This window comes from Streptopelia decaocto (assembly GCF_964273445.1).
Source record: "Streptopelia decaocto genome assembly, chromosome: 6".
Lineage (NCBI taxonomy): Eukaryota > Metazoa > Chordata > Aves > Columbiformes > Columbidae > Streptopelia > Streptopelia decaocto.
In genome coordinates, this window is record NC_138660.1 from 23,873,106 (window position 1) to 23,894,256 (window position 21,151).

The window sequence follows — 21,151 nt, forward strand, 5'->3', positions numbered from 1 at the left end:
ACTGTCCTTTCCAATACTTTCTACATGTACCCACTTTTGATAACCACCAGAAGTGCATGTGCAGTGTTACTGATTAGTTGACTGGCCTTGTGAACAGTGCCAGCAATCTCTGTTTAAGGGACCACAGCTGTTTCTTTTAACATATGGGCTGTGGTTTTGTTGTTTTGTATTGTTCTGGTTTTTGTTTGTTTTTTAAGAGTTTGGGTTAGTGATTTGGGTCCTTTCTTGAGCTGGCTGGAGCAGAGCTGCTTTTCTGTTCAGTTGCCCTATTGAGCAGTTTAAATGCTGTAACTGCTGTCTTTCAGATTTCTCCAAAACACTGATAGGATGTATCATACAATAATTCTAGAAGAGCATCTTAAGTCAGTTTTCTTTTTAGTGCGAGGTTCTTACAGCACAGAACATTGACCTGTATAAAACCATGGGAGGCAGAAGCAATCCCAGTTTGGATTTCTAAAGAAGCAGTGCACAGGGACCTGTATTTCACTGCTAGAAATACTACTTCAGTTCTTATATTTCAACTCTTCAACTTCTCAGTGTTCTAGGCAGCAAACACTAATCCTACAGAATGAGGGAAACGGGGTTTGAAGATTTTTTTTTTTTAAACTGGTATGTTAATAACACAGAACTATGGCAGTACCATCTTAAAAAATGAAGACATGAATATGAATGATAAAACTAGCCCAGGGTAACCAATCCTTGCAGGAAGATTTTCTCTTGCCTGTGCAAGAATAAAAACAAATGCAGGTGAAATATTCAGAAACCCCAAAATCAGATTAGGGCTGTAATGTGTACAAGCAACAAGGATGATCAAAAGACTGAGAATGAACTAAAGCTTAAGACCTAAGAACTCCAAAGTTTTTATTGATGTGACATCTCTGTTTGAAGAAAAATAAAGTTAATGAAATTTACATAATGAAAAACGTCCAAGCTTCCACAGATTTTTTTCATAAACAAAAAACATTCATGAATCAGTGAACCACAGCAATAGTAAGGCCCTACCAGTTTTGGGGACTGATTTAAAGTTTGAGCAGGAAGGAAGGAGGGCACTTAGATTCAAGTCAGATGGGTGAGGATGAACTGAGCTGTCAAATTCCATGTTCTGCTCACTTTGTAAACGTAGGCATTTGTATTTGGATGGGCATTTTGTGGTAGCTTTATATTAAGCCAAACCTTGCAAAAGTTGGGCAATAAATGAAGATAGGAAAGAGAAAATCTAATTAATGCTGGATTTTTTACAATATCAAGGGAATACTGAACAAATCTGAGAAGCATTTCTGACTGTTTGAAAACTTGCAGATAAAACAATATCCCAAATTCAAGGCATGATTCTGAGCCTTTTTATGTTACCTGGAAAAATTATCTCCATCAGTTGAGGTCAGGACTTATGTTCTAGCCAACGGCTCAATGGGTCTGCGATTTCCAGGCTCTCGAGTCAGATATGAGCCTAACAGGATCTTCATCAGTGGTGGAGGCAGCAACAGCTGAAGGAACAGGCTGTGGCTCTTCCAGTGGATTCTGAAGTTTTGTTTCTGAAATGCTAAATTCCATCATGGGCTCTTTCATCTCCACCACAGGTGCAAAAAAACATAATGCTAATTCCAGCAATCCAGATCCTATTTCATATGCAGAAATTAACCCAAAGGCAAGTAATAAAAATGCATACATCATCCCATTCAATTATTCAGCAGTTTTGCAGACATACCGGAAAAAAAACTAGCTTTCAATATAAAAATTGTCTATGAAACAGTCTAACTTGAATGTTTCTCCACGGATCATAATTCCACATGTGCTGCTGGATCTGTAGAAGAGGAGAGAGAAAAATGAGCACTCCATTGCCAGCTGCCTCAATTAGCAGATTGGTTTGAAAATTAATATATAAACCCCAAAGACTTGTTCTTTGCAAGGTTACCAGTGACTTAAGAACACTTCATGCCCATTGTGAATAGCGGCGCTTTAGTTAGGGATTAAGATAAGGCCAAGCTCATGAGATTGTGGGAACAGCAAGGGTCTTTAACGGAACTGGAAAAAGCGTGCAGTATAGCTCTCTCAGTTTTAGAATCAGGTTAATTTACACCAGCCTCACTCAGCAAGCCTTTTCTGTGCCATTAAAATACACAGATTATGTAACAGATCCTCTGTGCAAGCCTTGGCATGGTGCAAGCTTACACTGAAGGAGGATGCAACTTAAGCCCAGTCTCAACTGGTAAGAAGAATATCACAAAGTAGAGGAATAGTCAGGAAGATTTACCATGTGTGTGTTGTCCTGACATCTCAGCTGGTGTTCCTGTTTCTTTTTCTCTCTGGAAAAGGCTATAGAGCAGTTTGATTTCTTGATCATACTCCTGCCATTCTGGAACTATACGCATCGCTGCTTGCAACTTAGGCTCTTTGGTCATTGGGTTATTACACTGCAAACAAAACATATAAACTCTTAAGACACTTAATGTGTAAAAAAGGTTTATTTACTGAATGGAGGTGTGCTTCCCCCTGGTGGAGTTCATCTGGTGATGAACAATACATGCCTGTATTATCGCTAGAGTACAGCGTAGTCTCTTTCTTAATTCATAATAATGCCACTGCTCCAGCAGAGAGAAGTGTAGAAACTAAACAAAAAACCTGATGTGCTGAAAACATTTAAGTAACAATGCAGGATGAGGTGCCCAGATCTGAGGTAGGGAAGTGCCTCTACAATTGGTCACTCTGTTTCACTGTTACATAAGAATGAGGGAGCTGTACCGCACTTACGAGATCAATGGTTTTTGCTCTCTTCTTTGAGGAATCATCGCACCATGTTTCACACCACAGCCACTCCTGCGGGAGTGATTTAATTGGCACCTGGTGGATCATGTTGTTTGGCAAATCCTGTTGTGAAGGATAAGAGTTAGTAGCAGTTTCCACAGGGTGCAGGGTGGGAAAAACCCCCCACAACCAGATACTATTAAGAAGTTTAACTTTTGTAGGGGTTTTTTTCCAGTGCAAATAAAAAGTGATGATTCAGCTTTTCATTGCATTCCAAACAGAGTCCTTTGGAAAAAACCTGCATGCTACAACCATTAATCTTTTGTTGAACATTAGTTCTTTAGCAAACAGTATTGAAGCGGTAATATGAAGGCAAAATCAAACCTGTACTGGACCAGTTTGGAAGAATGTGCTTAATTGATTAGAACCATTGTGTTATTTTTCCTGTCTGCAACAGTACAAGCTTTATCTCATGTTATGAAGTCAGTGCACAGTAAAGCACTCAGCTGGATAGTTCAAGAAACAGGTAACCAGTTGTGTTATGTATTTGTTTTGAAGTATACTGAAAACTGCATAGTCTAAAGACATTTAAGGGAAGGGTGTTGTTTCCACCCACCAGTCATGTTTGATGCTATCAATAGCTGCCTCATTTGACTGCCAGTGGCATCTGGCTGTGATTGAAGTTTGGCCAGGAAAGGAGAGGTCCCAACCTGCCGTCATAGCCCAGAAGAACAAAACCAACACAATAAAAACACACCTGATCAAGGTTGGACAGACTGTTAGGATCCTGGCTGAGACCCTGATATTGTCCTCTGAGTCGATCTCCGGCTGCTATCTTTCTGAACTTCTTCAGATCCACAACGTACAGAGCACTACATGGAGATGATGCAGTTAGTAATGACATTTGATTGACGGGTAACTTACTGCAGCCCCAGCAGACCCCGAGATACAATATGCTAAAACAATCCCTTGGTGAAAGTACATCCCATTATCTAATACAATGCAGGAAAGCGGTTCTAAGAAAGTCATGGCACGTACAAAAAAAAAAAAGTCATCAACTCTATCTTAGCTTTGCTGTCATGCAGTCCTTTCTTCCCACACTTGTTACTAACAAGTGAAGATGTCTGGTTAGCTAACACTTCTGTTAACACTTCAGTTCTTCATCTGTAAAAGTTGTAGCATACTGAAAGTACCTTCAGTGTCCCTAGTGCTTCACATGGATCATAGGCAAAGGAACCTTAAAGAGGCACAGTAAGCACAAAGTGGTTCACTGCAGTGTTGTCCACCGCAGCTAGTTTTCTAATTTTAAGTACTAGCAAAAGTTTCCCCTATTTTGAAAAAACTGAATTCTTCAGTACCTGATGTGGTATTTTCTTCCAGCTAAATGGCTTGCCCAGTATCCTGATTTCCAGAACCTGTAGCCATCCATTTCTCTTCGACTGTCACAGAATGGCGTATATCCATAAGGAGCACCATCTAGATTGAAATCTCTTAATTCCTTTAGATCTGTGCGCACAATCTGAAGGGAAAGGGCATTTTATTTTTATTTGTAGAAGCCTGTAATGTCTTGGTTATTTCTAAATGCTGGTCAGGATTTAATTCAAACTGAGCAGTTAAAGGAGGAATTACATGTTATACTCTGCAGTCTTTTGCATTACGTATGTATAGTACAAAACGTAGCATAAAAGGTGTTGTCTCTCCTGCCCTTAGAGCTGGAGCAACTACAACAGAGCTTAAAATAAGCTGATAGAGGTTGGTTTGACAGCTGAAGTGCCAAATTGTTGCTTAATAAGCAGCAAGAATTTTCAGTATACATGAACACTACTGCGATGCTTTGCATCCTTCCCTCTTGAAAGTTTGCACAGCCTTCAGGGAGGAAGGCTTTCTAATGTCTTTTTGACACATGATATGGCAGTAGTACTACTCTAAAAATACCACTCTAGTGAGAAAAAAAATGCTTTACTGTCTCTTTTATAAGCAGAGCAAAACCTGTGTACAATGAGAACAGCATAGCTGGAAATCTATCCTGGGTGATACTGTAGCAGAAGGTGAAATGGTTTTAACTGATGCAGGATCATATACACATGTGCCAAAACACCTAAAGCATTTTATACTCATGTGTTGATAATCCATGCCTCTCAGTTTCATTTACGTTTCTGAAGAAGTATTTTGGCAGTTCTCACTGCATTTTCGAACTGTTCAGGCAGTAAGCACATACAAACTTTACAGACACTGTTTGCTTTGCAGCAGGACATGGCTTCATGCACAAGGGATTTGCCTTCTCGCACCTCTGAAAGCCACCCAGATTGGGGCACGTTAAAGGCAGGGGTGGGAGGCAGACAGAGCTTGGTGACTGAGGACAATACCACGTGTGGTAAGTGGTCTGCAGGCTGGGAGAACAGACAGAGCTGGAAGAATGGAAGGGTGAAACAAGGATCTATTTGCAAACTAGCTGGGATAATGAGTGAACAAGGAACCAGACAAAGTAAAAGGTGAACAAAACTGATCTTTGTGGGAACAGGCAGAAAAACCAGCCCTTTACTGAAGGATGCTGTAGTTACAGCATCAACCTTCAGTTGTCCCTGGGAAGGGCTCGGGCTTGCAACTTTTCCAATAATACAGAAATTGTATTCAAGAACATACTATTCTTAGAGAAAAGAGAAAAAGGAAAAAGGAAAAGATAAGTAATTGCAACCTCTGTGTTACCTGATCAGCATCCACAAACAGGATTTTATCAACAGCTAATGGGAAGAGCACATCTAGAAAGAGGATCTTGTAGCCCCAGATGATCCGCTGTTTCTCTGTTTGCTGATGAAGCCAGCGTGGCCATTTATACTGGACAAGCTCATACTGGAAATTGTACTTCTCTGCCATGTATGGGATGAACTCCTGCAGAGGGAGGGGAAAAAAAGTAGCTTATCTCAGAACATAAGAAAATGAGAGAGCACAAGGAATAACTACAGTTTCATTGTTACTTCAAACAAAGACATAACCCCAAACTGAACAATGAGTACAAATTGTAAAGCCAGTTATCATAAGACAACTAAATATTTTGGCATTTTTCCCCACGCAATTACTCATAAGCCGTTTTAGAGTGATCCACAGATCAGTTTAAAAGAATGCATTATTCAAATAGTAAAATTTTGCAGATGGGAGAATTATTATTTAAGGCTGTACAAAGCAGCATAAATGAGAATAATAAAATGAGAGAACTGGGAGAAATATTTGGCCCAGTGTCAAATCGGTTGACATTCTCATTGGTGAGGCTTCCTGTGTCACTGGGAGAGCGCAGGTGTAGCCAGGGGAGGAACGGGGAGCGCGTTGTTGTACCACCAAGAGGTGACTGAGAACAGCTGGGTCACAGCACAGCCCGTGGCTGCACCAACAGGATGCTGCCAACTATTTCCCCTTAAGCTCCTGCGGAACAGGTAGGATTCTCTGAGAAATGCCACTTCCTAACATTAAATGTTAAAAGATGCAAATTCCTGAAAGTTTTCACAACTGTTTACCTCTGGGTTCTGTTTTGAATCCTGCTATTTCTTTTATAATGTATGACATATAGTTGATAAGTATTTCCAGGTATACTCATTTAGGGCCCACATCACTCTTCACCATGCTCTAGTCACTCTGAAAACATGGGTTTAATGTCTCCTTTTAAAAAGCTCCCTCCATTCCTAGTCAGAGGTGTTGCTTCTCTGGTAGTTTTTTCCTGTAATCTTTCAGCCCTTTTTGTATTAGACATAAGTTTATAGCTCTGAATTTCATCTTAAAATCTCCATCTTTTTCATGCAAGTCACCAAAAATTCCAGATTCTTTCAAGTATGATTTAACTGATGTGTGCTTCTCTCTTAAATATTTACCTTCAGCCTGAGTCTACTGTCAACCTGTCTGTTATTTCTCAAAGCTTTCTAGGCAGAACCACCAGCTTATACCAACTTGGTGCTTTGCCAAAATAGAAGGTATACAGACAGGCAACTGTACATACGTTTACAAAGTAATATGATGCACAAGTCTGCGTGGTGTTGGTGTTGTTTTGTTTTGTTTGTGCTTTTCTTTTTTACTTTTCCCCATGATAGAATACATTTCTAATTAGTAACAAACCTTGAAGGTAGGTGATAAGTAGTTCTTCAGAAACCAAAACTTTAAAGGAGTCTTAGTATGTTTCAGCACAGACAACATCATTATCCTATCAAAACAAAGAAAAATAAAAGGTATTTACCAGAACAACTGCCACCCAGGAGAGATCAGCTGCATAACAGATTACAAATTGCTGGTTTACATTATTAGACTAACTGCATTTATGTGTTAGATAACTGATCTTCACACATAAACAAAAAGTGGGTAGGTACAGCCTACTGCAAATGGCTTAATTTTAGCTACAAAAATTAATAATCTCCCCAAAATCTATGTACTTTAACAAGTCAGAGCATATACAACCGATTGGCTTTCACAGTCCTTTGAGAACGGAAGTTCAGGTTCTTTTCCAAAGCAACTAGCACTTGTTCTGTAACTTCTTAAACAACACATCTTTACTTGGTTATACTGTAGTGAGAAAATTCTAGGACAGCAAAATATCTTCTGTTAAACTAAGTCTATTTTGAATGTATGAATACTATGCAGTATAATACAGTAGATGTAAAATCTAGAGGACTTCTGAATTGTTGAAAAAGTTCAGGGTTTTTTAATATTCTTGCAAATTTGAACCTTTTTCCTTGTGGAAAGCAAGGAACCTCTGCCATTTGAGACCCCCAGATTATAAATTCTGAACTAACCGTAGGAATCTTTCATATAGGTGTCCTGAAGCCACAGAGAATATATTTAGTACATCATCTTTCTCCTGTTTCACATCTTCATTCTTTTGTCCTCCTGTGAATCCCCTGAAAAGATGAATGTGTTTACATAAAGGACAAGACAGTAAGGCCCAGCGATATAGGACCACTGATTTGATTGACAGCTGGCTGGCGGAGATGCAGCTCCTGGAAATGAATCATATTTTCACGCTCCTGAGTAGCACTGGGAGTCAGGGAAGGTAAACACATGCAAAGCAGTAACCCTGTTCTCTGGAAACAGAGAGCTCCTATGAAAGATAGCTCTAAATTCAAGCAGGCTTCATAGATGGCTGTGGAAAATTGCAGATCTAACAGCATCATCAAATAGCTTTCTAGTTTCGAGAGACTTGCACGTTATCATTGAATTAGTTTTACCATTTGAGAGATTCCCAAAATCCAGATTCATTCTCACTGGTACCATCACTTAGTAGATCTTCATTCATCATATCTAGCTTTTTCTGAACCTGTAAAGCATAACATTGTTTTAGTGAGCAGAACCACATATTGGGCAGCAGTAATGGCACACTATTTTGACACTGGCTCTGTTCATATCCACTGGAATTACACCCCGTGAGCTGGCAGGTAACCCAAGCTGACTGGAGAAACAGCTCAGTAGTGGACGGACATTTTCAGAAAGGATTCAAAGCTATTTGCAGACAAAGGCATGTTAGTCTAGATAGTTCTAGAAGTGTTCAGTGACCATCCTTGATGATGGAGACTGGCAAAGAAAAACCCTCAAAGAAACCAACCAAACCCCCCCGCAAAAACCACAACACCTCCACCAGTTTCTGTTTCCAAGAGATACAGTTGGCCACTGAGACTCCAAAGCAGATGGAGTCTATACAAGGCAGCAGATCAGGAGAACATCCCAGAATTACTCTGCAAGTAAATCATGTGATGAAGTGTGAACCAGATGTGTTACAACCATCACTTATCTATCAGTGGTCCTCCTTAAACTTTTGAGCTATGTCATTATCTGATGGGCTACGTGAAGAGACAGTAAATTACTAATTTGCTTGTAAGAAGGGATCATCAGGCCTTAATCAAAGCTGCTTCCCCACTATTGGTCAAACAGTGTTTTTAAAAAGGAACTCCAGTTTTTAAACTCACCTTCACTTTAATAATTTTGCTCTTGAAGTTGTTGAGAACAACAATAACTTCACTGGCTTCAGGTGGAGAGTCTGTGCCATCATGGCTGAAAATACAGTAAAATACGAACCTTTACCACAAAGCAGCAATATGTTCTTTGTTTCTTCTACACATTTTTCTACATGGTATTAAGCCTTAGCCAGGTTTGAGATATGTGACAAAGTAACAAATACATATATTTGAACATACAGGTTTTTAAATGAATTTCATCTCACGTAAATATGTTTGGCATGAAATGTAATTTGGTGTTCAGTTCACTACACTTTGGCAAGGAAACGGTTAGATTCACATAGGACAATGCCTGCCTGTTTCAAAAGTTTCACAAGAGAAAGACTGAATCTACCTGTAGATTCTGTAGATATCCTCAGATCTGCCCTTTCTCAGTCTTAGAGTCCATGCACCAGGATTGGCTTTTAACTGGAAGTAACCCTGTAAAGCGAAAAGAATATTTGTCGGTTTCCAGAAAATGCAAATGTAGAACAGCTTTTAAGCCATCTTATTTTGACCAACTGTTTTATATCTGAAAATAGTTATTTGTAAGACAGCTCATTACATAACCTTATGGCCTTAAAACCCAGAGAACACGAGAAAAACTCAAGAAGTTCCATTCAGAATTGTTGTTTTTTCCATAAGAGACAGGAGTATGAATAGGTCTAGCATTCTACATTAGATAAGAGTAAGTATTCAGCGTGTCCTGATCGGAACAGTGCAACCGCCCCTCCATGTTTTTTTCTGCAGAAGCTTGTTTTCATGAAGGACAGAGTGAATTTCAAAACACTCGTTGGTTACTACACAGCAGCATGCAACAAGTCTGCCTACAAAACAAAATCTAAATCAACTTTGCAGCTCTACAGACTGGAAACAGCAGGAAACAGTAATATTATTCATATGTTACAAGCTCTCTCTCTTCTACAGAACTTAAAATGCAATGTGAAATTCAAATATTGTATACAAGTCGAAGTTTCAGGTTCTAGATAAGAATATTTTCCTCTGTGATTTAGATAATTACACCAATAGAAGATACAAACATTTGTAGTGATGTTTCAGTGTCCTGTCCAGTTTTGTAGCATGACCCCAAATGCATGCAGTTCCGTATGTGAACCAGTGTGCTTTAAAACAAAAGAAAAAAGAAGCAAAGGGCAAGCTGAAGGGACAGGAGTACACCTTGAAAAAGGTAAGAGAAATAAGTACACTGCAAGGTTTTTGACATCCCTGTTTGGAATGATGTGATTCTGAGCTATTTGCAAGCAACTGTGGAGTGTAAGTAACACCACATATCCATAGTCCACATACTCAAAAATATTCCATGGCTTATGCAAGTGGTTGTGCTGACTGTAGGACCAGGAATTTGCTGCCAGTTCCAATCGAACCCTTACCAAGTTGGCCATAACAATGGTATCAACGATGACAGGATTGGTTGAAGTTCCCAGTGTAAACTGGAGCCCCCGAGGTGGCTGTCCCGTAGTAATATCATAGCAGTGTCCTTCCAGCAGCAGGTACTCCAGTTCATATTCTGCAGCCACAACATTATCCACCTGTAAGGAGAAGATACTGCTGAATTCAGCACTAGCTCTAGTGATTCAATAACTCTGCAAAATAGCCATAGTAATTAAATAACACTTTATTTTTACCAGAGTAATTTTATTGAACAAATACCTAGAAAGTCTCAAAGAGCTCAGCTCCTTCCAGCGATGAACTCCATACATATATTGTTAAGAGTGTCCCTGACCAAAAAGAGTGGAATCTCAACTGGTAAACTGCTAGGATAAGAAAAGGGAAGGACTGTTGCTCTGTTTTACAATTCTATTTTTTTAACATTGGAGAACATAGTCAAATAAGTGATTGGTCTGGCATCTCATAAAAAGTGTATGATTGTTTCTAGCTCAGCACACTCCAGAATGTTACATACAAAGCATCTATAGGATCTGCTTCAAGCCTACAGTATTTTTCAGCCTGTGGTTCAGGCATCCAGGAGTAATTGAGAACAGCAATCTTACTGTCAGTGAGCTCAAGTTTATCTGCATCCCTCCTAGAAAACATTTAGGGCTCTGCAAATGTAGAAGGTGTTAATAGACAGACCCTGGTGACGAAAAACAGAAACAGTACTTAAAGACAGGATGTGCTAAACCCTTTGTGTAGGTAAGAATTACGAGTTAGTAAGGTTGTCAAGAAGGAATTGCTGCTGCTGCTACACTAAGGAGAGTGCATTAATCAAGATAGCAACTGCCTAAACAAATATTAGCCAATCAGTAGGTATCTAGCAAGAATAACAAACCAATCAGCGTGTGACGCGCTGTTTAGGATAGGTATAAAATACGTTAGAAATTACAATAAAGTTGACGTTTTGCTTGCATCAAGCTGTGTCCCGTCTCTCCATCGCGGCACCATCATTTAAATGTAGTAATAGGAACACACTGATTTCTCTTACCTCCTGTAAGTAAATATTATCAAGGTCATAGGGGGTTCTGACAGATTCCACCATCCAGCTCTCAGGAGTATTTAGGTTCAAAGTGAACAGTGGAGACTGGGGCATATCCAAAAACTTGGCAATTGGTCCCGGAGCAAAGTTATTATCTGCTGTGAACAAAATCTCTGGTTCCAAAACATAGCGATAAAAGCTGAAATTTCAGAAAGAAAATGTTAGAACGTGTTTCTGCCAAACTTTGCAAATATTTTACTCTCATTGAACTTGCTGACAGCATCGGCTTTCCCAGACCTTCAGTGTCTCCAAGAAGCCTGACAGAAAATGTTTATTCCCTCTTGCATATAGGAGGCTTTGTCCAAAGCAACACAGGTTGTATTGACCTTAGAACAGGTCCAAATTTTCATCTTGAAAGACCAACCATAATGCACAAGATTCCACCATTAAGATTAGTAAGTTATTTAACTTATGTAATTAAAAATGCAGCCAACTTGTAATCCTTATGCTATCCACAAATCCCCAGATTCTCTGTGGGAAATTGTGCTTTTTTATAAACAAGCTTAAAGCAGTTAAGGGAGACGTTCTGTAGAACATTTGAGCATGTTTCTGTGCTTGCACATTCCAACAGGTTTTTAACCCTGGCATGGTATTGCTTACCTTTTCAGTGGCATGTCAGAAAGTTTGGACTGGCAGTTCATGAAGACTCTTAAGTTCATATTTATCAATTGGTTCAAAACCTAAAGTAATTAGAAAAAGACATCCCTTAAAATGCTAACTAGTCAAACTGACCACTGTTTTTATAGACAGGACCTCAAGAAGGCTCATTCTCAATCCTCCCTTTAATTGGTGGTTTTAAGAGCAGTTACCTGATCCCTCACCTTGCAGGTGTGCTTTTCTTCCTCAAGGACAGACTCATTGTAAACTAAACCATTAAAATAGGGAAGCTAGAAGCTATCTAGGCGATACCTAAGCATGATCTTGTTAGTGTGTAGTATAGTGTAATTAATTTTTCCCCTAATAAACGTATTGTGCAGCTCAGCCACCACCCAGTCAAGAAGGAAGACAAACATCCCAAAATTGCAGAACTGAGACAACTTTTTGAAATTGCCATTGTATCCATACCAGAAGTAACGGAGCAAGTCTCTGGGCATCTCTGGTCACAGGATCAACAATAGCCACAACATCAAAGTATGTTTCCCCCTCTTTTGGTCTCAGTTTAACTGCACTAAACAGAAGAAAAAATAATGTTAAAGTATAAAACATATGAAGTCAAATGACTTCCTAAATGCTATATGCCTTCTGAAACTAAATAGAGAAAAAAGTACATATAGACATATACATGTATAGAGATAGGTAGACAAAATTAATTTCTGGAATCTCAGTGTGCATGAAAACTATTGGAGACTTCCCTATTGCTACCTGGATTTTTTTTTTTTAATTAAATGCCCCTTGTGGGAACATAAAAGATAAGGAAAAGCATATTGCTCAGCAAATGCCAGCAATCCTATACCTGTATCGTTCTTCAAAGAAATGATATTCAATCCTTGCCTCTCCTTTTGGTTGAGCAGAAAGAAGAGCATCCACTTTCATTACCAAGTCACTTGCACTGAAAAAATATATATATATATTTACAATTACTCAGAAAATGCAGGTACTTATCACATTTTTGCCAGTTAGCAGCAAAAGGCAGGAAGACAGACTGAATTCAGATACACAAACTAACACTTTTACTACCTCTCTACATAAGCTCTGAAGAGTTAAGCACATTTAAGGGTTAATCTGTCATTAAACAGGTTGCAGCCTTATTACTGAGGGTACCAAAGGGTTTAACTGTGTAACAAATACAGAACAACTGGTATTTTAGGACTCAGCCATGCTACAGGCTCTGCATTCCGGAACTTCATCAGCCTCTCCTGGACCTGTAAGCGATTCAGATGGGACCCTTGTTTCACAGCAGCCTCCCCAAGTCACACTGCAGCTCTAAGAACAAGGAAGCAATCCTGTACGTGGAGAAACTGTTCAGAGAGGGGTCCTGTCATTAACAGACAACTACTTCTGACAGATGCTTCCTTTTTATTATTCCCATACATTTTAAGTCTAGTATTTTAAGAATATATTTAATCTTGAAAATGTAAAGCCTCTTGAAAGTTCAATGCAAATTGATTCGTACATCATGGCTGTGCCAAGATGCAATACTGTAACTTACAGGTCTGTCAACTTGTCCTGAATTAAGGAAGTCTCATAGATTTATAGTGACAGCTGTTTAAGTTGTTCATACCAACAAAACAAACCTGGTGAAGTCTGCTCAGTTCTACCGTGTTTTCCAGTGCAGTAGGTAATTTCAAAAGCTTTCAAAAAACTTTGGCAGCATTCAAACCGACAAAACACTGCTCTGTCTAAAACCGGCCTATGTTCAAACTATGCCCTCTTCCTCCACCCTATCACCCATATTTCTCTTTTGATTCCCAACACCGCAATGGATACAAAAGTGTTTGGAATGCTGGTAAAATCTGTCTTTTAGGATTCAGAATCACACAAGATTTCTGCACAAAAGACCTCATGCTTAACTTACTTGAGCAGCCTTTAACAGACAAGCAGCATCATGGAAAAATATCATGCTAAAAATGAGAGAAACTATTGTCTTAGCTATGAATGAGCTCCAACACACAAACACATGTTCATGGACTTCAGTTCTTGTGAACATGAAGATAACTTTCTTTTAATTAGCTCACCTCTATATTTTTTTTGCAATAATTATCTACAACTATGATTTTCATTGTCTTATCTCTACCTCTTTTCCTGCTGTTTCTCTTTCAAAAGTTAAAAGTAATTTACATGATTCCATAGCACTGACCGTGAAATATATTACTAAAGTAATTTTTATATGGATAGGCTGCACTTAGCTGAACTGCAAACAGATTCAGAAAGCATACTCCACCGTCTCATTTTCTTCCCTTCTTCCTGCTTTTAAATCAATACCGTAGTAACCTTACAGACAAGTTAGGAAACCCTGACATATTGGGGGTAAATGGTTTAAAACAGTATGTCAGTTAAGATCTAGCTGGGGGAAAAACCCACAAGAAGTCTGATGGCCTTAATATTAATGAAAAGTTAGGCTTCTGTTCCATTTAGAAGAGCAGAAAGATAATCTCGTTATCAAGAGTACCATCACTTTTTTGTAAGCCTCTTCATCTTTACTTACAGATCTTCTTCAAATCCCAGCTGCTGAATCTGAGATTTGATTTTCTGTCCTGATGTCTTTAGTATGATGTTCTCAAGGAGATGGAAATCATCCTGATTGAACATCTCACCATCCTCTAATGGGCCAATAATCTACAAAGAAAGTGGAATCAGCATTATTAGGTAAGGCTACACTGAAGCAAAATTCAAAGTTATCTTAAATAAATACTCCAGCTCAGTCTCAGTAAGTATCAACTGTTTGGGCTGATATTAATGTCAGTGGCAGCAGAGTTTAAAATATAATTCTAGCTATTAAGAGCCAAGAGTCTCAGACTACGGCATTAAAATAAATGCTTAAAATTTTCACTGAGTGTTTGGTTTGCAAAAATGAGGCATATTAAATTACACATGCCACATGCAATGCTGCATCTCGAAGGAGCAATAGAACACTACACCAATTCCAGCAGTCCAGCAAAACTTCAGCAAATCTCAGTCTAGCCTGCAGAAGCCTAAAAGCTACCTAGACAATTCTTTCTCTTTTGGAAATGAGAGCAATGAATACTATAACTCATCGCTTAAAATATTTAACCCATTAAAGGATATGGTAGCCCCTGGAACTTGCTCTTTTTTTTCCTAACTAGCAAGCAGATGACAAAAGAAAACGGAATGCTTCATTTCCAGCATGAAAGGAACTCTGTCCTTGAGCAATCTGAGTTTGTACAAAACACCAACAACTAACTGCATACAGTACCAAGAAAAAGTCAGTGCGGGTCAGAATAAATCTAACTGGAAGTGTCCTAGAGACTGCTGAGACCCTGGGTCTGATCCCTGGACTCTGCTGCTCCAGCTCGGCTTCTTTACCACATGAGGAACATCCCTTTTACTGTCTGCTGATTGATCTCACCCTTCCGTTGCTGATCACAGCCCTCTGCCCCTTCTTCAGCTTCAGAACGTCTCTGCAATATATAGTATGGGATAGAATAAAATCCACTTTGGGAGATTCAAAGGCTTCTTTGAAAATATTGGTATTCATACCCTGAAAGAAAAGTATACTTGACATTAAAATGGGAAGAAAAGTATACCCCTGCACACTTTTTTAAAATTCACCTTTTTTGTTTCCATTCACTAACATCTTTATATCTTGCTAAAGTTTAGCCCCAGGTCCCTTTTCTTTGTGGTCTTAAACCTGGTTTTTGCCTGACGCCTTCAGACATTACCACAATTTACCATGTGAAGGGCCACAGCCCTCGTAATTGTTGCTACTTTTCCAGTTGTTCCGTTCTTCTGTTGTTATGTGATAATTGCCCAACTTTTATAAACCTACTTTGAGAAAGATAATTTTTTTCCTCAGCTTTTTAAAGAGATTATAGTTCTCTTCCAACCGCCAAGAAACAAGTGACTCGCTCAAATAGATCCCTGAATCTGCATTCTTTTTGACTTTTCAAAGTTAAGTAGCTTTGATGTGTATGAGGATTTACTTTATTTTTAGATAGACTGTTCTGTTTAGGTAAGTTTACCTTACAGAGCAAAAAAACAAAATCAGCACCAAATCCAAGTGTTACTGTCCATTGTTACTGCATCTTTTGCATATGAACATACTACCTCAAAAAATTAATTAGAGGAACAAGCAAAGTATCCCACCTTTGTAAGTACCAACTTACCCCAACAGCAAATTCCAAGATGTCAGCTCCTGCCCCTAGTGCCTTTGCATTTTCTTCTTTTGCCATTTTGGTGATGAAGTTCTTGGCATTATTTGATGTTTGCGTCTGTAGAGCTGCCCATATGGCTTTAGCAACAAGTGTATTCTTGCTGTTTGGATCTTCACTAGGATTATTGATCATGCTAATTCGAACATTATTGCTGGATTTCTGTGTTTAACAAAACATGCATTAGGAAAGTTTTAGATTTCAGGTGTGTTTTAAATGCAAAAGCAAAAGCTTTGTATTTCTTCAACAGAAAACCAGATTCCAAATCAGGTAAGTAACAGCACAAGGTTAAAAAGATGAACTAACTTAATATCGAGGCTGGAAATTAGAGACTGTGTAGGGAGACCAAATCTCCCCATGTCGTACAATGTGAAAAGGCACAATCCGTGTTTTGCAAGCCTCTACCTACTGCTTTATTAGCCCTGCCAACCCGTTCAAATGAAAACAGTACCTACCAGGTGTTTAATTGCATCATACAACAATTGCCTCCCCGAAGGTTTATCAAAATCACCAACAATCCAAAAAGTAACTGGTCTAACAAAGGAATCATCTGCAATCAAAAAAACAAGAGCGGGAAAAATTTAAGGGTGAAGGGAAGGGAAGCTTCAGTTTTTCCTCATTTGGAGGAGAAATATAATGCACATGCAATTCAAAAAAAGGAAAATTACTTAGGGAAGATACAGATGAAGCTAAGTTATGAAGTCTGGCAAGACAAGAATAATAGTATTGCTATTATATTAGCTTTCATTTACCTCATTCTGAAAACCCACATGGGACAGCATGCACCACTTTCTAAGCTGGATTTTTTTGTTTGTTTGCTACCCTTTAAATTTAGAAATTATAAAGGAACCTATAAGTAACTTACAGATTCCAACTAGAGTACAGACATATCGCTTCATACTGAAGCTGTTAGTTCACAAAATCAGTTTTGTATAGAGAAGAAAGTGCTGAAGCAAACATGCACTTAAACAGCTGCCTCTGTTTCCTGCTGCTTCTAAAGCCATTGTTGTAAAGGAACCAGAAAATGCCCAGCACAACAACATATGAAATGCTAAAGCATGAGTTACCATAGATCTCCTTGGAAGACATTCCTGGTCAAAAAGCAGAAAGGAAAGGGGGAAAGGAGAGAGACATTAATAATTTATAGTAATCTCAATGTGTACTGGGCATAACTGAATCACCAAAATTCAAGTTCAACAAGCAACAAATTTGTGATGGTTTTATTAGAATAAGCTTTGACTTGTTCTTCCTTTCAAATAGACTGATGGTTTATTTTCATGCTACAGCCCTAATTATACTAGATATTAAGAGTTTCATTACCAGACCATGAAGGCGTCATTCTGAAGACCATTTCCAAGAACTGCCATGCCATCATGACCTGGATGTTAACCAATTCTGTTACCTTCCCTCTTTAAAAAGTGGCATGACAGTGCTGTTTCAGTACTGTTGCTGAGCCGGCAATATGTATAACTTTCCTATTATTTTAGAAGATAAACATGCTACAGCATTACTGTGCTCAGATACCAGTTATTAAATATCTTAGTGACAGAAGAGGCAGCGACCCGAAATTGCCAGGCCATGGGATTGCAAATCAATGCACACTTTCAAATGAGCATGCGGAGGTGCAGGTTTAATTAATACACTACGAAGGGAAAACAAGAAACTTCTTCAGATCTAAGTGACTGAACATGAACCAAGGGCAAATATGAGACAGAAGGAGCTTTGGGGACGTTTAAGGTGGTGCAGGCAGGTGGCAGTGGATAGAGATAGTGCTGGGGAAACTTGTGAGAGTCTACTAGAGACGACAGACGGGAACAAGAGGAATTGGCTCAAACTGAAACGGATGTACAACAGGCTGGGTCAAGCTCTGTATTATGTATTATGTCTGTGCATCCTTTTTGTACACTGAGAGGAACAGCTGACTTTTAATGCTAACTTTATGTGCAACTGTAATAAAACAATAGTATCATTGAAAAAGCTGTACATACACAGCAGCAATTAAAACAGTTTATAGAACGGGAAATAACAATTTTCTTCCGAATCCATGTAACTTTTAGTAATTTTGAATTATGAGGCAGAGAGCTAGAACCCCTTTTGTATTTTCTAATTGGTGTCAGAGCTGCATCTGTGGTGGTCATTTGTGATATAGCAAGAGCAGGTTGGGTGGGAATTCGTTATTCATTGAAGGCCGGGTTTAAAGAGGGGAAGGTTCTTGTTCTGTGTAGATGTCATGCCTTATAAAAACATCTTTATTGTTAACACCTAGATCACACCATTACCCACAGGCCTGAACAAGGCTCAGTGCATGTGTTGATGCTCGGAAACACACGTAAGATTAGATTTGGATTCACATTTCACTGTGGACATTACCTTTCTTTGTTAAGTAGGTCATGCTGTTTGCCACAGCAGCTGTCTTATCTTTGGTATCCAATGTGGTAAATCGAGCAAAGTCATCCACGTAAAAGTTATCTGGGGAAGAGAAAATGTATTAGATGCCAAAGCTATTCCATGTAAAATGAAAGAAAAATCAGTACTATTACCAGAACATTAAAAACACCTCATTTTGTTCCTCCTGACACTGCTTTGTATGTCTCATTTCCATGGTTAATATATAAGCTGAGGATTATATTTTTGTTTTCTCATAAGCTACATTTTTGTCTCATGAGTTACATTAATAACTACATTGCATATTTGATATGTGAAAAAATTGAAAGAATTGTTCAAGTCTTACTTAGTTGGAGTTAATTTGTGTATGCAATATACATCTGAAAATCCACTGTGTTACTGTTTTTCACACAACTCAAAAAAGGTAGTTGCATGAATGTTTCTGCCATACTGTCACGATCCTGCAGAATCACTGCATTGGGTGTTAATACATTTCACCATGAAAAGTTCTGCTAAATCTTAAGTAATTCCAGAGATGACTGTCAATCTCTGCTCAAAATAAGGTTAGAAATAAGGAACAAACCGTTGCTTTATATATTATATGACCGTTCTTGGCTTTTGCTAGCATTGCTAATTTCTCAATTCATGAGTGACATTACTCTAAAGGTTTCTATAAAATTAAAACAAATTTCTGTTTTGAAAAACTTGAAGACATGAATGTTGCTATTGTACATAACACCTCCCCAAGCACCAGGACTGGAACATCACTTGGGGTGCTGTTAATACTTTGCCAGCAAAAGTCTTTGACGCAGATACTTCAGATGTAATGAATTAAAAGCATCCCTTACTCATTCCTGTCAGATCTAGGTACTCTCTGTCAGACATTAAGATTCTTGAGTTAATTCTTGGAACAACATTAGGCTGGTTCATGATATACTCAACCACATCTTGGTCATTAGATAATTCACCCTGAAGGAAAGAAGAAAGAAGCAATATTTGTTATTTCACATGTATAGAGATCTCAAAACCAAACAAACAAATCACAACAACAAAACAACCAAACCAAGACAAGAAACAATGCAAGTTGTCTTGTGTATTACATATTCAGGGACTTTTCAGTCAGTTTTTCCAAATCTTGTTTCTCTTGAAAACTCAGCACCTACCAGGTACACAGCTCGCTGGAAGATGCTTGTGGTCTCCAGGATTTTGTGCATTGTCACAGTTTCTAGGTCATCGGGATCCAGCTGGTCTTTTTGAAAAGGCATCCCATTGAACAGCACGACAGGCAGCGGACCTACGCCCGTCTGCTCATAGTAACCTCTTGCTGCCTAAACACAGGAAAGAAGTAACGTTACCACATCAGCCCATCACCACAAGGGTTCATAGTTCCCATGCAATATCCACACAGGTCTATTCTAAACACACTAAGACATCCTTCCAGATTTATATGATACAGAGAACGTTAATTCTGCACAGTGCATAAGACACTTTCTGTATCTTAGATGCATGAGACGTCCTTGTCTCTCACAGCTTCAAAGCAAAAACAGTTACTTCAGAATACAGAAGTGCAAAATATCCCATTAAGTTCGTACTGTAAATAAGTTAATTCCAGTGAGCACTTTTTGGTAATAGCAAATATACAACAGGAAATCTGACTTTGCATATGGAAGCAAGTGCAAAGCAGTGATAGTTGTAAGACAGGGGAGAGGTTTTTTTCTTTTTAGTTTTTGTGTTTCCTAAACTTGTGAAAAAACATTTACTTGGCGGGGAGGGGGGGTGGGGTATTATGTCAAGACAAATTTCCCCATTTCATGTAACCACTGCAAAATGCACCATCATTATTGATACTCTGTTACGGACAGAAGTGAATCAGGTTCTACTGTTCAGAGGTTCTTGCTGAGGGCTTTCAAGGCGTTCTAAGGACACAGCCATCACCAAGCTCAGATCACATGAAAGAGTGCTCAGTGTTGGTTTAACTTGTGTCCTTTATTTGGAGATAGGCTCTTTCTAAAGGTTTCCTTCCCCTGCAGTGTTTAAGTGGTTGTGCTGACTGGGGTCAGGTAGCGCAGGTGCAGACCCCCAGAATGGCCTCTCACCTCTTCTGGGGAACAGCACTTTGCATGTGGGAGGAATTTCTTGGGGGGGGGGGGGGGGGGCTGTTACTTTGGTTTGGTTTGGTATATAGTATGTAAACTGAAAAAGCTTCTCCTGTCATAGAAAACTGTCAGTCTTACTGGTTTTGATTTCCTCAAAATGCTTTTCCCTTCACCCTCCTACATCAGGAGATGGAAACCATGTGTACACACAAGCCTGTTTATATAACCCTGACTGTGTTCCTCACTTACAGATGCAGGAGCATCATCAGTGTTATGGAGCTATTGCAGACAGTATTTTAATTCTTACAGAATACTGAACAAAAATATCCCCCTATAGAGTCCCAAATAACATCTGCTTCATCTCACATATAAGTGATCCAATAGTGATTTGTTCTCCCAGTTTTCTCCATAAAGAGAAGTATGAACCCTAAAAATAACTTAGAAGAAATTACTTGAGAAAGACTGATGAATGCCATGCTATAGGAAAGGCATTTTGAATTCATCCTCATTACTTTCTCTCACACAGTATTCAAATACCAGTAAAGGAAACCGTCATCAATGCCTCACAGACATTAAGCCCCTTGGTTTTCTTATGAAACGTTCCATCACCTTGATTTTTTTCAAGCAATTTTCAACTCAACC

At 38.9% G+C, this 21,151-nt stretch overlaps 1 protein-coding gene across 2 annotated transcripts in view; it reads right to left on the reverse strand.

The window, feature by feature from the left end:
• Positions 1 to 836: 836 nt before the first annotated feature.
• The window catches only part of UGGT1 (UDP-glucose glycoprotein glucosyltransferase 1), a 43,050-nt gene continuing 22,735 nt past the window's right edge, over positions 837 to 21,151 (reverse strand). Inside the window, exons 19-42 of one of the 2 annotated variants that reach the window (XM_082056931.1) lie at positions 19,577 to 19,741; positions 19,262 to 19,382; positions 18,399 to 18,497; positions 17,096 to 17,119; positions 16,484 to 16,578; positions 15,984 to 16,190; positions 15,227 to 15,358; positions 14,345 to 14,475; positions 12,653 to 12,748; positions 12,265 to 12,367; positions 11,800 to 11,879; positions 11,149 to 11,338; positions 10,097 to 10,255; positions 9,064 to 9,149; positions 8,682 to 8,766; positions 7,947 to 8,035; positions 7,515 to 7,619; positions 6,844 to 6,928; positions 5,449 to 5,631; positions 4,101 to 4,261; positions 3,500 to 3,614; positions 2,749 to 2,865; positions 2,252 to 2,411; positions 837 to 1,801 (exon numbers count right to left, since the gene is read on the reverse strand). In XM_082056931.1, the coding sequence (XP_081913057.1) occupies positions 1,776 to 1,801; positions 2,252 to 2,411; positions 2,749 to 2,865; positions 3,500 to 3,614; positions 4,101 to 4,261; positions 5,449 to 5,631; positions 6,844 to 6,928; positions 7,515 to 7,619; positions 7,947 to 8,035; positions 8,682 to 8,766; positions 9,064 to 9,149; positions 10,097 to 10,255; positions 11,149 to 11,338; positions 11,800 to 11,879; positions 12,265 to 12,367; positions 12,653 to 12,748; positions 14,345 to 14,475; positions 15,227 to 15,358; positions 15,984 to 16,190; positions 16,484 to 16,578; positions 17,096 to 17,119; positions 18,399 to 18,497; positions 19,262 to 19,382; positions 19,577 to 19,741 (2,814 nt within the window). In that variant the 3' untranslated portion in view covers positions 837 to 1,775. The remainder of the gene's footprint in view (positions 1,802 to 2,251; positions 2,412 to 2,748; positions 2,866 to 3,499; positions 3,615 to 4,100; positions 4,262 to 5,448; positions 5,632 to 6,843; positions 6,929 to 7,514; positions 7,620 to 7,946; positions 8,036 to 8,681; positions 8,767 to 9,063; positions 9,150 to 10,096; positions 10,256 to 11,148; positions 11,339 to 11,799; positions 11,880 to 12,264; positions 12,368 to 12,652; positions 12,749 to 14,344; positions 14,476 to 15,226; positions 15,359 to 15,983; positions 16,191 to 16,483; positions 16,579 to 17,095; positions 17,120 to 18,398; positions 18,498 to 19,261; positions 19,383 to 19,576; positions 19,742 to 21,151) is intronic. The other variant, XM_082056932.1, reaches the window with a different exon arrangement.